Source organism: Knufia obscura (genome assembly GCF_036327395.1).
Source record: "Knufia obscura strain CCFEE 5817 isolate CBS 148926 chromosome Unknown scaffold_9, whole genome shotgun sequence".
Lineage (NCBI taxonomy): Eukaryota > Fungi > Ascomycota > Eurotiomycetes > Chaetothyriales > Trichomeriaceae > Knufia > Knufia obscura.
The window spans coordinates 734,275-747,547 of NW_027042695.1; the positions used below are offsets into that span (position 1 = coordinate 734,275).

The 13,273-nt window shown below is 51.9% G+C and overlaps 4 protein-coding genes across 4 annotated transcripts; all 4 read left to right on the forward strand.

Moving 5' to 3' along the window:
- Window positions 1-733: 733 nt before the first annotated feature.
- On the forward strand, window positions 734-4,475 carry NST1 (Stress response protein nst1; the record flags this gene model as incomplete). Its single annotated transcript, XM_064876005.1, has 3 exons — window positions 734-1,892; window positions 1,943-2,196; window positions 2,244-4,475. 3 exons carry the CDS (start codon window positions 734-736, stop codon window positions 4,473-4,475), a joined length of 3,645 nt encoding a protein of 1,214 aa, XP_064728269.1.
- An 896-nt stretch (window positions 4,476-5,371) lies between these two features.
- Window positions 5,372-7,390, forward strand: PMZ80_007599 (uncharacterized protein; the record flags this gene model as incomplete). The annotated part of the gene is made up of 1 exon (XM_064876006.1): window positions 5,372-7,390. The coding sequence occupies one exon, from the start codon at window positions 5,372-5,374 to the stop codon at window positions 7,388-7,390; it is 2,019 nt and encodes a 672-aa protein (XP_064728270.1).
- A 991-nt stretch (window positions 7,391-8,381) lies between these two features.
- Window positions 8,382-12,090, forward strand: PMZ80_007600 (uncharacterized protein; the record flags this gene model as incomplete). The annotated part of the gene is made up of 6 exons (XM_064876007.1): window positions 8,382-8,715; window positions 8,779-9,218; window positions 9,298-9,796; window positions 10,383-11,296; window positions 11,344-11,820; window positions 11,872-12,090. 6 exons carry the CDS (start codon window positions 8,382-8,384, stop codon window positions 12,088-12,090), a joined length of 2,883 nt encoding a protein of 960 aa, XP_064728271.1.
- Window positions 12,091-12,704: 614 nt separating this feature from the next.
- PMZ80_007601 (uncharacterized protein) lies at window positions 12,705-13,035 on the forward strand (the record flags this gene model as incomplete). The annotated part of the gene is made up of 3 exons (XM_064876008.1): window positions 12,705-12,800; window positions 12,850-12,897; window positions 12,949-13,035. 3 exons carry the CDS (start codon window positions 12,705-12,707, stop codon window positions 13,033-13,035), a joined length of 231 nt encoding a protein of 76 aa, XP_064728272.1.
- Between the last annotated feature and the right edge of the window lie 238 nt (window positions 13,036-13,273).

Sequence of the window (13,273 nt, forward strand, 5' to 3'; positions counted from 1 at the left end):
GTGTTGTTCTTTAGCTTGGGAACTTGTCTCTGTCGAGTCGCAGTTGATGTGGATGAAGTGGGTGCGGCTGAAGTGGCAGTGCGAGGTAACTTGACTTGAATAAAGAGTACTCGTACTGCTGCAAAGAATTTTCCGATGTAGGATCAAGCCAATCTCATATGTTACTGCTGCAAATATCTTGTGGTATCGTCAAACATTTCTCATGTCGTTGCAAAGTAAGATCAATTCTATATGTAAATCGAGTGGTGGTGAGGATGATGGAAGAGAGGACGTAATGCCAGTGCACTCCAGGTGGAGGCGGCAGCGGCGAGTCAACACCCATGGCTCTCAGGCAGGCTTGTGACAGACGTCGGACACCACAACAGCGCCGCTTGTTCCTTCCCATCTACAGTAAAGTACACTGCACCAATTAGACGTGACTTCCTCATCCGTTAACCACCAACTAGCAAGTACTCAGTACCTGCCGAAACCCCACGAATCAGAAGATCATTTTGGACGAATCACTTGCCACGCTCATTACTGATGTACCGATGTACTGCTTGTGTTGACTCTTAACAATCCGAAGAGCGCGAGGACCGCAAATACCGCAAATAGTCACATTCGTTGTTCCCCGCCGCTTAGCAACAGTCGCTTCCCATCCATGTCAGAATCATACATAAATCAGTCATTCAGAAGTTCCAGGTCGTGAGGAAGGGAATAAGATATCTTGAACTGTGGAAAAAAGATCCGAACGATGCCTTCGAAATCCAAAAAGTCCAAATCCTCCCAATCCGGCCCAATACCAAAGTCTGCATCTGCACCTGCTACCTCCAATGCCGCGCCATATCTGAAACAAGATGTACCGCCGCCTCAATTCGTGGAAGATGAAGTCGTCTCACCGTCTGCCGAGCCAGATTCTAGGACTGGAGACACAACAGAATCAGCTGGAGAACCCATAACTTTGCCCTCCGTCAACCGCAAGAAGCAGAAGCGCCGAGACAAGGAACAAGCGAAACGAATGGCAGAGCAGCAAGCAAATATGTTGAACGGTCACACAGAGCATCTTGCACAAGAGAATGGACAGCTGAGCGCTGTGAAACAGGGCAGAGGGCCAGTCAAAGGCTACTTCACCGAAGAGCCCGACTACGTGGATCCGGATTTCCAGAATGGTTTGGATCCAGACGACGAGTTCTATTCCGGCGATGAGGATGCGGATTATGCGCAATCAATCACTGAAGGCCCAGATCATTCCTGGTTGAACACGAGCAAACGCAAGAAGGGCTCCAAGAAGCGATCACGTCCGAATCCTCTTCCGCATACCAGCTCGACCCTACAGAAGCCCTTTCCTACTCTGTCCAACGCCGCTCTGCGCAGCGCCCACAAGATGACCAGTGGGAATGACCACATATGGAATACTTCAACACTGGCCGAACGAGAGAATATCAAGCAATTCTGGCTTGAGCTGGGAGAAGATGAGAGACGGTCCTTGGTAAGAGTCGAGAAAGAGGCAGTCTTGCGCAAGATGAAGGAACAACAGAAGCATTCCTGCAGCTGTTCTGTCTGTGGGAGGAAGAGAACTGCAATCGAGGAGGAGCTGGAGGTTCTCTACGATGCTTACTACCAGGAACTCGAGCAATTCGCAAACCACGATGATGATATGCCAGATAGTCCGCGGTCAACGGGCCCTCCGAGGACCCCCGTCGCCTATCGAAATCAAGCACATCCAATGGCCGGAGCCTATCCTGTTCAAGGCCGAATACATGAGCTTGATGAGAATGGGGACGAGCTGGACGATGAGGACGACTACGATGAAGAAGAAGATGAAGACGAGTACAGCGACGATTATGATGATGAGATCCTGCCTCCCGGCCCGGCCGACTTCTTCCAGTTTGGCAACAGCTTGACCGTTAAAGGTGTGCCATGTGTGCCAGCTGATTGTGAAAGGCGATGCTAATAATCACAGATGGTATCTTGACCGTAGCAGATGATTTGTTGAAGAACGATGGCAAGCATTTCATTGATATGATGGAACAGCTGGCGGAAAGACGCATGCAACGTGAGGAAGAAATCCATTATCCTGCTCCTCCACTAGCTCATCAATCTCTTCGTCAAGGTCACAATCATCCTCTAATAGATGACGATGACGATTACGATGACGAGGAAGACGATGAGGACTACGACTCTCAAGAAGAGGACGACTTTGAGGGCGACGAGATGGTAATTACCACATTCTTCACCTTGTCCGACTTTCTGACGCATTTTAGGACTCCATGACCGAAGAACAACGCATGGAAGAAGGTCGTCGCATGTTCCAGATCTTCGCTGCCCGGATGTTCGAACAACGTGTACTGACGGCATATAAAGAAAAGGTCGCAGCAGAACGCCAGAGGAAGCTGTTGGAAGAACTCGAGTTGGAGGAAGACAAGTCAGCTGCGCGTGAAGCCAAGAAAGCGAAAGATGCCGCCAAGAAGAAGGAAAAGAAGCTGCGCCAAAAAGCTGTCAAGGACGAAGAAAAGGCCAAGAAAGACGCTGAGAAGGCTGCCGCAGAAGCTGCAATACGCGAGGCGGAGGAGCGAAAGCTTGCAGAGAAGCGTGCTAAGCAGGACGAGCAGCGGCGGAAGCGTGAGGCTGAGAGAAAAGCTACCGAGGAGGAACGCATCCGAAAAGAGGCAGAGAAGGCCCAACGTGCTCAGAAAGAGCGTGAACGCCAGCAAGAAGCCGAAAGAAAAGCAAAGGAAGCGAAAGATCGCGAGAAGAAGCAGCGTGAGGAGCAACGTAAGCGAGAGCGTGAAGAGAGAGAAGCCAAGGAAGCCGAAGCGAAAGAGCGGCGTCTTCAAGAAGAACGAGAGCGGAAGGAACGGGAAACCCAGCAGAGAAAGGAGAAGGAAGCTACCGCCAAGGCCGAGAAAGAAGCCAAGGACCGCCAGAAGGCCGAACAGGCACCCCGACCTCAGCCAGTTGCTCTGCCTCCCGGGCTTGCTCCGCCAGCTCGAAATGCCCAATTTCAATCGCCGCATCCGCAGACAGCGACACCCGTTATGCCACCTGGCGTGCCAGCCTCTGGCCGAAGCCGGCAGCCCTCGCAACCTTCCCAACAGTCACAACCGTCACGCTCGTCATCGCCGCGTTCACAAAAGGCAAGTACGTCAGCTTCACAAACTTCTGCGTCTCCTGCCAACGTCCCACCCTCGCAGACGCCCGTGATCAATCAACCACCCAAAAACCCTCGACTTGGACCAACCTTGCACCATCCGCAACCAGCAGCTCCAAGGTCTCCGTTGAACAACTTTGGCCACAATGTCGGTCGGGGAGGTCACTATCCGCAAGCTTACGGAAATCTGCATGGGATAGGTATCAACGGTACACCTACGAGTGGCCCTGGTCAGATGCCTATCGGTGCTCCAATGCACATGTACCCAGGTCCACCAATGGGCAACCATCAGCGCTTCCAACCCAACGGTATGCACTACCCACCGGGATTTAACGGGCCAAGACCATTTCAACCGAATCAACATATGCCTTATCACCCTCAACCGCCGCCGGGAACAGGACCCATCATGCCGCCACAGCCTCAACCGCCTGCCGGTCAGCCATCGCACTCACGACAACCCTCCGGATCTGATAACGCGTCACAACCAGCACCTATCGCTCGACCTGGCCCTATAGCACGGCCGTCAAGCACAACCCCGGACAAGCAGAAAGGACAACCCACAGGTAACGATGCGGGCGTCGAGAAGATTACGACTCAACTAGGTAGCTCAGCGCTGTTAGACGACTCAGATGTCCCTTTCGTTGGACAGGCAGAGCATCGTTCCCACCCTGTACCGATCGCTGCTCCTGGCACCGGACGCTTAGGGTTCGCCAGCCCGAGTCCATTTGGGATAGGCAGCAACAGCTGGGGCTCGTTCAACAATCACCCGCCAGGCGGACATTTTGGCCAAACGCCACGAGCGCCACCTGGGTGGGGTCAGCCCGCAGCATTCGAGCCCATCGGTCTCCCGCCCGGTATGGGACGCTCTCACATGCCGAGACCTATTTCAGTACGACTCATGCTTGTGCAAGCATTCCGCCAATTAGCAGCGAGCACAGGAGGCAAGACGGATTCGTTCTACCCAGCCGTACAAGTCCTTCGACAAGTGGAGCAAGCGCAAGCACCAGGTGAGCCTGTGGTATCCATGGACGAGATGCTCAACATTTGCGACACCGAGGGTAATGTTCAGAATGGAGGAGGTACATTCGAGGTCATGATTGACCCTGGTCGAGGAGGACAAGTCATCAAGTTTGTCGAAGACAATAAAAGAGGTGGAATGGGCGATATTGGGAGTCCCGCGCCCATCGCAGCGCCTGGACCACCTGGACCACCTGGACCACCTGGCCATCCGGTTTCATCGTTCGGAAGCATTGGGCAAGGCGTTCAGCAGCATCATCCTCAACTACAGCAGGGATTTAGAGCACATGGACCACTTGCACCGGGAATGTCTGGTCGATATTCCTAGCTGGATATTGTGAACAGGACATTCATGCGGGAACCGGGACTTGAATGGCTGAATGGGTAGATTCGCTGTTGCAAAGCTCCTCTTAGTTAGATACCACTACACTGGCAGTTCTCTATCAGTATTCATCTGCTAGATCGAGTTGTTGGTGCTAATGCAGTACCATATGTGCCTCGAGTGGGATTGTGCATAGCAATGAAGATTGTGGTGCAAGCATGGTTAATCGTAGAATCGGCATTCGTAGCATAAAGTCATAGAGCACTCCCTGGACTACTGTAGAGAGGGGACCCCTTTTCGCGTTCGCTGCCAAGACCCAAGTCACGTTACCGCGAGAGATCGGGGAAAGAAGGTGCGACCAGGTTTGGATGCTTTGCTTGCACTGCTCATGCATCTCGAAACAATTGTTGGTTGGAAGGTGTTGCTTCACCCAAACATATCGTTACAGGAACATCTCTGCTCACAATTTCTGTTCGGTCAATCCCAGTCATCTTCCCCGCCAAGTGCGGAGCCATCTTCGATAACTTGAACTACGTCTTTCCTGATCGGGCGGCATAAACTCGAGACTAAGAGACTAAGAAACTATCATTTCCTGTCCTTCACCGACTTGACCAGACTGGCGCACCTCACGACAAGCTCCCAAAACCGTGTGCTTTGTACATCGTCTTCCTTACTCTCACCAGAAAAGCCAGCCAACAGCCGTCACACGTATTCATCCGATCGCCCGTGGTGGACCAGATCGCAGCCGCTCTCAGTAGTCACTTGGTCGTTCATTATCATACACGAATATTCACGAACATTCTCCACCACTACTCTTATCAAGACCGACTGCGAGCAACGACATAACAGAAGGACTGCCACCACCAGTCTAGCCTTACCGGCCTTAAGCTGGCGCACTCACTATGCCTTGCTTCAAAGGCCTAGCTGTTTCAATCCATACCCCAGATGGGCCATTACCCGAGCACTCAGTCCAGAAAGTTTCACGAGCCAGCCGAATCTCTACATACATACCAGTTCCTCCTCCAAGAATACCTGCGAGCGGCGATGCTACTAAAGCAGAGCAATCCACCTTTGCTATCTCAATCACACTGTTGACCCCAGCTCAAGATGTACCTTATTCTACACCGAAAGCCACACCCCAGAATCCTCATCCCAAGCCAAGGGTAGTCGGCGCATTGCCAGGACATGGTGGGGATAGAGGGAAATACCAATCAGCTGTCGCTCCCTATGTGCCACTCACTACAAGCCCTAACGAGACCATCGCGGCCTACATCTACTTTGACGGAAGAGCAAAAGAAGAGGTTGCAACGCTATTACGGAGGTCAGAAGAGACGTGGGTCAACAGCAGATGGGTGTCTGTGCCAGACTCAGAGGGAGGTGGTCTTGCTGAGAGAGAATTTCTGTTTCGAGAGGTTGGCATAGAGAGATGGCTGAATGGTCTGGATCTCGAAGGTGGTCAAGATGCTGCAGTTATCATTGAGAAGAGACGTCAGAAGCTTGAGCGTAAGAGAAGGAAGAGGAAGGACACTGTAGTCCGAGACAGCGATGATGAGATGGAGAAGGAAAAGGACGATAGAAAGAAGACGCTGAGATACAACGCCAACGGTGATCTGCAAGAGGTCTCAGATGACGATAATTCGCTTGAGGACTCAAACACCTCCGACGATGACGACCCAATGCCAGAAGCAGCTGGTCAAATCAAGATCGCGCTATTCAGAGTGCTGGCTTCGGGAGAGATCAAGAGAGGAGAATATTCACCGCAGTTCGGCGCACACGATGACGATGAAGAGGCAGGTCAGAAAGACACCGGCAAAGACATCGACCACACCACAAGTTTCGCAAAGCCGAAGACGTTAGATCCCAAGACTATCAGCACTCAGACGGTGACTGGTATTGACCCGACGGATAAGCCATATGCCACCTTCACATTCTTCTATCGAGGCGAGCGACAACTGCAGAAGATGGGCATATTAGAAGCTCCCAAGACAGAAAAGACGCCAACCTCAGTCAAGAGACGTAGTGGAGTGCCTGATCTTCCGTCTCTAGGCCCACTGAAGAAAGAAGGCACGGTCGGTTTCCTCAACTACAGAGATACAGATGCGACCCCCAGTCGTCGAAAAGCCTCCAAATCGAAGCCCAAGAAGTCCGCAGACGATATGTCCGACGACGAGTCAGACGATGACCCAGAAGTCGTAGGCAAGATGGATGACATCGACGACACCAAAGTAGATCCCAACCATCTCTCAGTCGAAGATGCAGAGCGCGCAGGTCAAGTAAGCGAAGGCATCCGCAAAATGAAGGTACGTGATCTTGCTGTCGATACTGCTTTTGATCCCGTCACTGGTGCTCGGTTGCGTGTGTTTAATGCTAGACATGGACTAAGATATTTTCAGCTGAAACGACAGCACTCTGCTGAACCACTAAATCGACCAAGTGCCAACGGGAGTACTGAACCTATGCGAAAATCGTCGAAAGGCAACTCGGGAACTGCCAGTCCGAGCGCGGCTGGTAGCCCAGCTGTGAGTGGGATCGATATCACTGGAGCTACATCACCAAACGGGACGACTACTGGTGCAAATATTTTTGGGTCTTCTGTTGGTGCGACTGGTGCTGCCGCTGAGGTCAAGAAAGAGGATGATTTCTCTGTTGGGAGTCCGTTCAAGAGGCAGAGATCGAGTATGGCGGACTTTGACTCAGGTCTGAAAGATAGACTTGCAGGATCAGGACTGGCAAATGCAAGCAGCTCGATCAACGAGTTGATGAGTGCAGACCCGAATACATCCGCTGCCACAACTGCAGCGACCACCACTACAACCAATGACACGACAGGCGCAACCCACAATCCGGAGCCAGCCTTCACGGGGATCAAGTTCGGCGGGTCTCTCTTCAAGAAACAGGATGAAAATGACGATGAGCTATAGTAGAACCGCTCAGAGTTTACTTTTCAGCATATGAGAAGTCCCGGTACAGCATGTCTGCAACCCTCTCTGAAAGCAGTTGGCTCGTATGGCCTAAAGACGAACTCCTCGCATCTGGAACTTCCTCCGCTAACCACGAAAATCGAAGGACCAAATGACGCCAACTTGACACTCGAAGATTTTGCAGATGGTTACGATTCAGTTGCGGACTCATCGACTCCGACTCAGACACCTTCGACGACGATGGATATGGATATCAGCGAGGTTGACTTCGACCGTGAGGACTTCGATCAGAGGTATGTACGCATGCAGCCGATGATGAGGTTTGCCTACGGGTGGTGAACATGCCACGAACCAGAATCGGTGCAAAAAGGTGGTTTCTTGAAGATATTGTTGTTTTGCGTTGTTTGGCATGGTGCGACGGTGAGAAACTGGTAGCTGGGAGCACGCCGGTAGCTGGCTTTGAAATGGGAATGGACAAAATACTCGATACCTCATGCTCCATGGTGGGCTATGTTACAGACAGACACAACGTGGGCGGGTCGTCGTGCCAGAGATCTTGTTCTACAGAATTCAATCAAATCATTCTTTTGATGGCTGTTGGTATTTGTAGCGAATGTCCGTATCCTGGCTGACCGTAACCGCGTGGACCACTCGTATCTGATCCCCTACAAGTAGCAAAAGCGCCGTTGCTATACCTAATGCAAAGCCATTCTCGACTTCTCATGGGTCGCCACAACGAGTTCGCATTATCGCAAGCAGGCTCAGCACAAAGCGAAGCTGCGTCCAAGTCCCATCCTGCAGATCGCAGTCGCTTTTAGATCTTTCCGGTTCGTCATGGTTAGCTAGTTGTATCAGTCTTACCTTCCTCCTCGGTGTTCGCCGCCGAGTCACTCCTTCCTGAAGCGTGCAATACATGATCTTTTGCGTTCGTACCACATCGCCGTTTTTAGCAAGCTCAGCCCGTACAGGATTGTCGACATCGCCGATCAGCATGGGCTCTATACACGAGGCCGCGCCAGCACTTCCCCAGCCAAGGTACACTACTATCGCGAATGGCGTCTCGCTGCTTCATCCTTTATCACGGCGAGGCCATGGACCAGGACTAATTGTCTTGATACATGAGGATGACATTAACAAGTCTCATGACCCCACTATTATCCACGATGGCATACCCATGCCCACCTTCAAATGGGCTGAAGAATCATTTTTGATAGCAGAAGTGCGCCAGCAAGCATGGCAAGACTGCAAGGACCCCTTGGCCGTCGCACTCGACGCCATCTTCAACTGTGATGCCTGTGATCAGAAGCAGAGCGTGGGACTTATATGTGAGTCTCACGCCAGAAGCACAAGCAACTGGCCCAACGCCCTACTCAACTAACGCCCACAAGCCTACTCACCACAACTATGGAACCAAGCAGCCAACCTCATACCACAACACCCCTCAATCGTCGGCACAGTCATCTACACCGACATATCCTCCGCCGACTCGCTCCACCCCTCCCCAATCCCCACCCTCCGCCACATCGCCGGCCCACCCTCCAACAACAACAAATCACCCTTACCACGAACAGACACCCTAACAGCCTACTCATACGCCTCCGCCACGACCTACACTTTCGCCACCCCCCTAACCCACGGCTACCATTCAACCAGCGAAGCCCTCTCCCACACCCGCAACCTCACCTTCCTCAAGAAACTCATGAATGGGCCCTATTTCGATTTGGAGGCGATATGGGACGAACACACCTATTACGAATTCGAGGCGCGAGATGTCGAGAGGACGATGAGCACGATGGTGATGGAGCCGTATGTTAATCATGTGCCTACTGTATGTCTCCATCTCCCTTTCCCCGTACGAGCAACATGCACGCACCACTAGTGACTCGGCTGACAGACTTCGTGCATAGATGACAGGCGGCATCGGCCGCACAGCTCTAACATCCTTCTACGCGCACCACTTCATTTTCGCAAACCCTGCGGACACACAATTGGAACTGATAAGTCGCACCGTCGGCATCGACCGCGTCGTCGACGAATTTATTTTTAAGTTCAGCCACGACCGAGAAATTCCCTGGCTCCTCCCCGGTGTTCCCCCCACACACGCCTGGATCGAGGTTCCCTTCACCGCGATAGTGAATATGAGGGGTGACAGATTATATCATGAACATATTGCTTGGGATCAGGCGACGGTCCTCAGGCAGGCGGGGTTGTTGGGGGAGTATTTGGCTTGGCCGAGGGGAGTGGCGGTGGAGGGAAGGGAGAAGGAGGCCGGCGAGGGAAGGCTGGAATGGGAGTATAGGGTTCCGACGGCGGGTGTGGATATCGCGAGGAAGATGAGGGATAAGGGGTGTGTTGGGAGTAATGGGATGTTTGGGTTTGGTGTTAGGGAGAGGGAAGGCCTGGAGGGTAGGTAGGTAAGTAGATGAGTATAGAGATCGAAGCTGATGCTTCCGAACATCGTTCAAAACCATGGCCGGACTCGCATGAGAAGCATATTATCTGGTGCGTTGATAGCGAGCCAGGACCATGCATTAGGTCTTTCGGAGTGAAAGGGGCAGGTGTGCCTTGCAGCCTTGCATCTGACCACGCCAAGAAAACTGATTTGGGCTTCTGAGCCTGCGGCATTCCCTACTGATGACTTGAACACTTTCTGATTACCTAGTTCTTGTGCACGATCACGACACGTCGTGTTACGTTGTATTCGTTGACACTTACGCAAGTAACTGCAAAGTGTGTAGGACAGGCTATTTTGCCTCCTATGGCGTCCCGAGCCGGTCAGAAAGAGCGACGAACTCGACGTGGGCTTGAAACTCGCATGCACTGCCGCAAGGCGTATTTGCCATGCATATTCGTTCTTCACCGGATTTGCTGTGCTCACAAGCACAATGCTCATGCTTTCCGAAGAAGCAACAGATTCGAACTGATACCAAGAACGACTGCCTCTCCTCTTCGTGCTGTGTCAGCCCACATTTCTACTGATACAGATTGCTAGTTTTTCTTCAGGTCCTGGCCGAACTTGCCCTCGTTATGTCAGTGCTCAGTGATTCCTTGGAGCCGCTGAAGGTGCGCAGAGCTCGCACCAGCGGCAGACAACATCCGATCTCGGCTCGTCAGTGGAAGGAGGAATGTTTGGACCTGTTCCTGGAACCCGGCCTGCAGTCGGATTTACGGGTGCTAGAGCGAACCAGCGGGAAGAGACAGAATGGAACTCCAAGAACGAAGTCAAGGGCCAGCACGAACTCGACCTTGGTCACCGAGGACGACGGTGCACAGCCTATAGGCTGCGGAAAGAGTGCAGACGTGCCTGTCAAAGACACTACAGAAGACGAGGTGCTCACTGCTGTAGAAATCAAGAATGCAAACCAACTGCGCCATATCCTACCATGTGCTGCGGACTTGGTTGCTTTCCAGATACCTCAGAAGGGTTCGTGGTCATGTCTTTCAGTAACTCAGGACGTGTTCGATGCTTTGTGCATCCAGCTCGATGTCTTCCCAGCGTTTCGAGACACGGTCATGAACATGGGCCACCGCAAACTAGAGACCGAGATCTCGCCGCCGCCACTGAGATGGCAGAGTATTGCAGAGCCCGACGACACCTGGGCCACGTACAGCTGGGAGACCTGTTACACTTTACGTTACATTCAGCAGAACTATAGACCTGGCGGACGACCCTGGTCATTGCGGCAGTTCGCTGTCTACAATAAATGCGATCTGGACTCGAATTGTTCATCTTGGATCCTCGTGGCTCCTCCTGAAGATGTCCAATCAGAGTTTAGAGATTTAGCTGGTCACGGATATTCAAACATGCTCGAGACTGGCGTCGAGATGCACCTCAGCTTTATCGACACAGCTGTAGCGTACTTCAGGCTCTACCTTGCCTATCTGACAACAGAAATCGATGAACACGTACGTCAAGGATGATTCTGCACATTGGGATAACTAACGCTAGGCAGAATAGATTGATCAAATTCGCTGATCCAATGGACGACTGTCTCGTCGATCTCGCCGCTGAGGGCACTAGACTCAAGCTCAAGACGCTCGAAGATGATGTTACTGATGCAATGCTCGCGTTAGAAGCGAACAAAGAGGTCGTCTGCGCCTTACTACGCATGTGGAGGTGTTGTCGTGTTCCAGTCGGTACTGACGAAGATGAGTTCTCTGTTGTTGCCATACTGGCGGACAGGGTGCGAGACATCGATGCCTTTATTCGACAATTACAGTCGCTTCGAGACAAGCTGCTCACCTGTACGCAGATCGTGTCTAGCTTCTCGGAATTATCCAACGGACTGTCTCTCCAGCGACTCGCGGAAACCGCACGAATGGAGGGAGAACGAACCATGGCCTTGACTGTACGAGCTCAGCAAGATGCTGCGGCAGTTAAAGCGTTGACGGTCGTTGCGCTTATATACCTCCCTTCTACGGTCGTTCTGGTAAGCAGAATAAGGGTAACAGTGGAGCAAATGGGCTAACCTAGTTTACAGAACTTTTTCTCTACATCTCTCATAGATTTCCCAGACGGTAAACCCGTTCTGGCAGCCCAGTGGTGGCTGTTCCTCGTCATTGGGGGACCTTTGACTGTGATCACTGTCTTTGCATGGCATCTATGGGTTCGCACTCATATGCTTGAACCTCACCATCAAGCTTCGAGAAAGTGGTGGTTTTGGCGACGAGAGCGTGTCAAAGATGCGGAGAAGGTCTAGCCTAGGCTGTCAGAGCTTATGCCGGCGATTGGAGTGAAGGAGGACGCTAGCACATATCGTGCGTGGCTGGCCGCTGGACGGCCGCTTGTTCACGGCTCTTCTGCATGGGTTCATGCATACTCGCTCGCTTTGACGTTTAGGTGCAGATTCGATGCGCTTTCGCTTCTCACCGGGAATCATCAACACCACTGAGAGCAATCTTCATGACTCGCGTTGGGTACCAATCATCACATGCTTCAATTACAGAACAAGGCGCGAATCAAGTATCATCTTCAACCACACTGGCGCAAAACAAGACAGGTCATACCTTGCTATGCTGCGGAACTTGTCCAACGCAAAGTACGGCTTGTTTGGACTCGAACGGCGTACCGTACATCCTGAGGAAGGGTGCAATCAAAATAGATATGTGAGATGGCGCACTGTGATGGTATGAAGGCTGAACGCTTTTGTCGGTTCGCTCATGGAATGTCGCCTCGTTGGAGTGCGAACAACGATTGATAGTATATCACCCAAGACAGTCTGATAAGACGGGAAAGCTCACCGTCAGTCAGATCTCTACCTCCAGAGTTACGGCATCGACCCCAGCACAACATCGACATATTATCGAGATCATTATGGAAAAGTGGACTGTTACAGGCCGTTATGCCAAAAAGCAGAAAGTGATGCGTTGGCTCGAGTGCTTCTCGAATTCCGCAGAATGCAAAGCTCTGGTAGGCTTCTGCAGCCCTTCCAGCCAAACGTGCTAACATAGTTCATTAGTACAAGTACGAGACGTGGCATATCACTGCGCCACGCAGGTGGAACAGAGTAAGACGATCCTTGATGAACCCGTGTGCGCTCGAGGCTGATTTTGTGCAGGCTGAGGAAGCGTGGATGCAGAGCTCAGATATGGAAGAGTCTGTGTGGAACCCGGAAACTCAACAGAACATCAAGGCGAAATCGTGAATGTGCTCTGGTCACTGAACATGCCTCTTCCCAGGGCGAGTCAGCAGCAACCTACTGCCTGGGATATCTGAAATTTTAAGATTGTGTATAGCAACCAGCTCGTCGCAACTAGGCGTCAAGCACAAGACTGAGTAGAATTATTTCGTCTGTCTCAACCTGTCTCGCATCAACTGTTTTCTGTCGTTGTATCGATTATACGATATGCTCACATGCTAACAGCACATCAAACGCTTCGCAC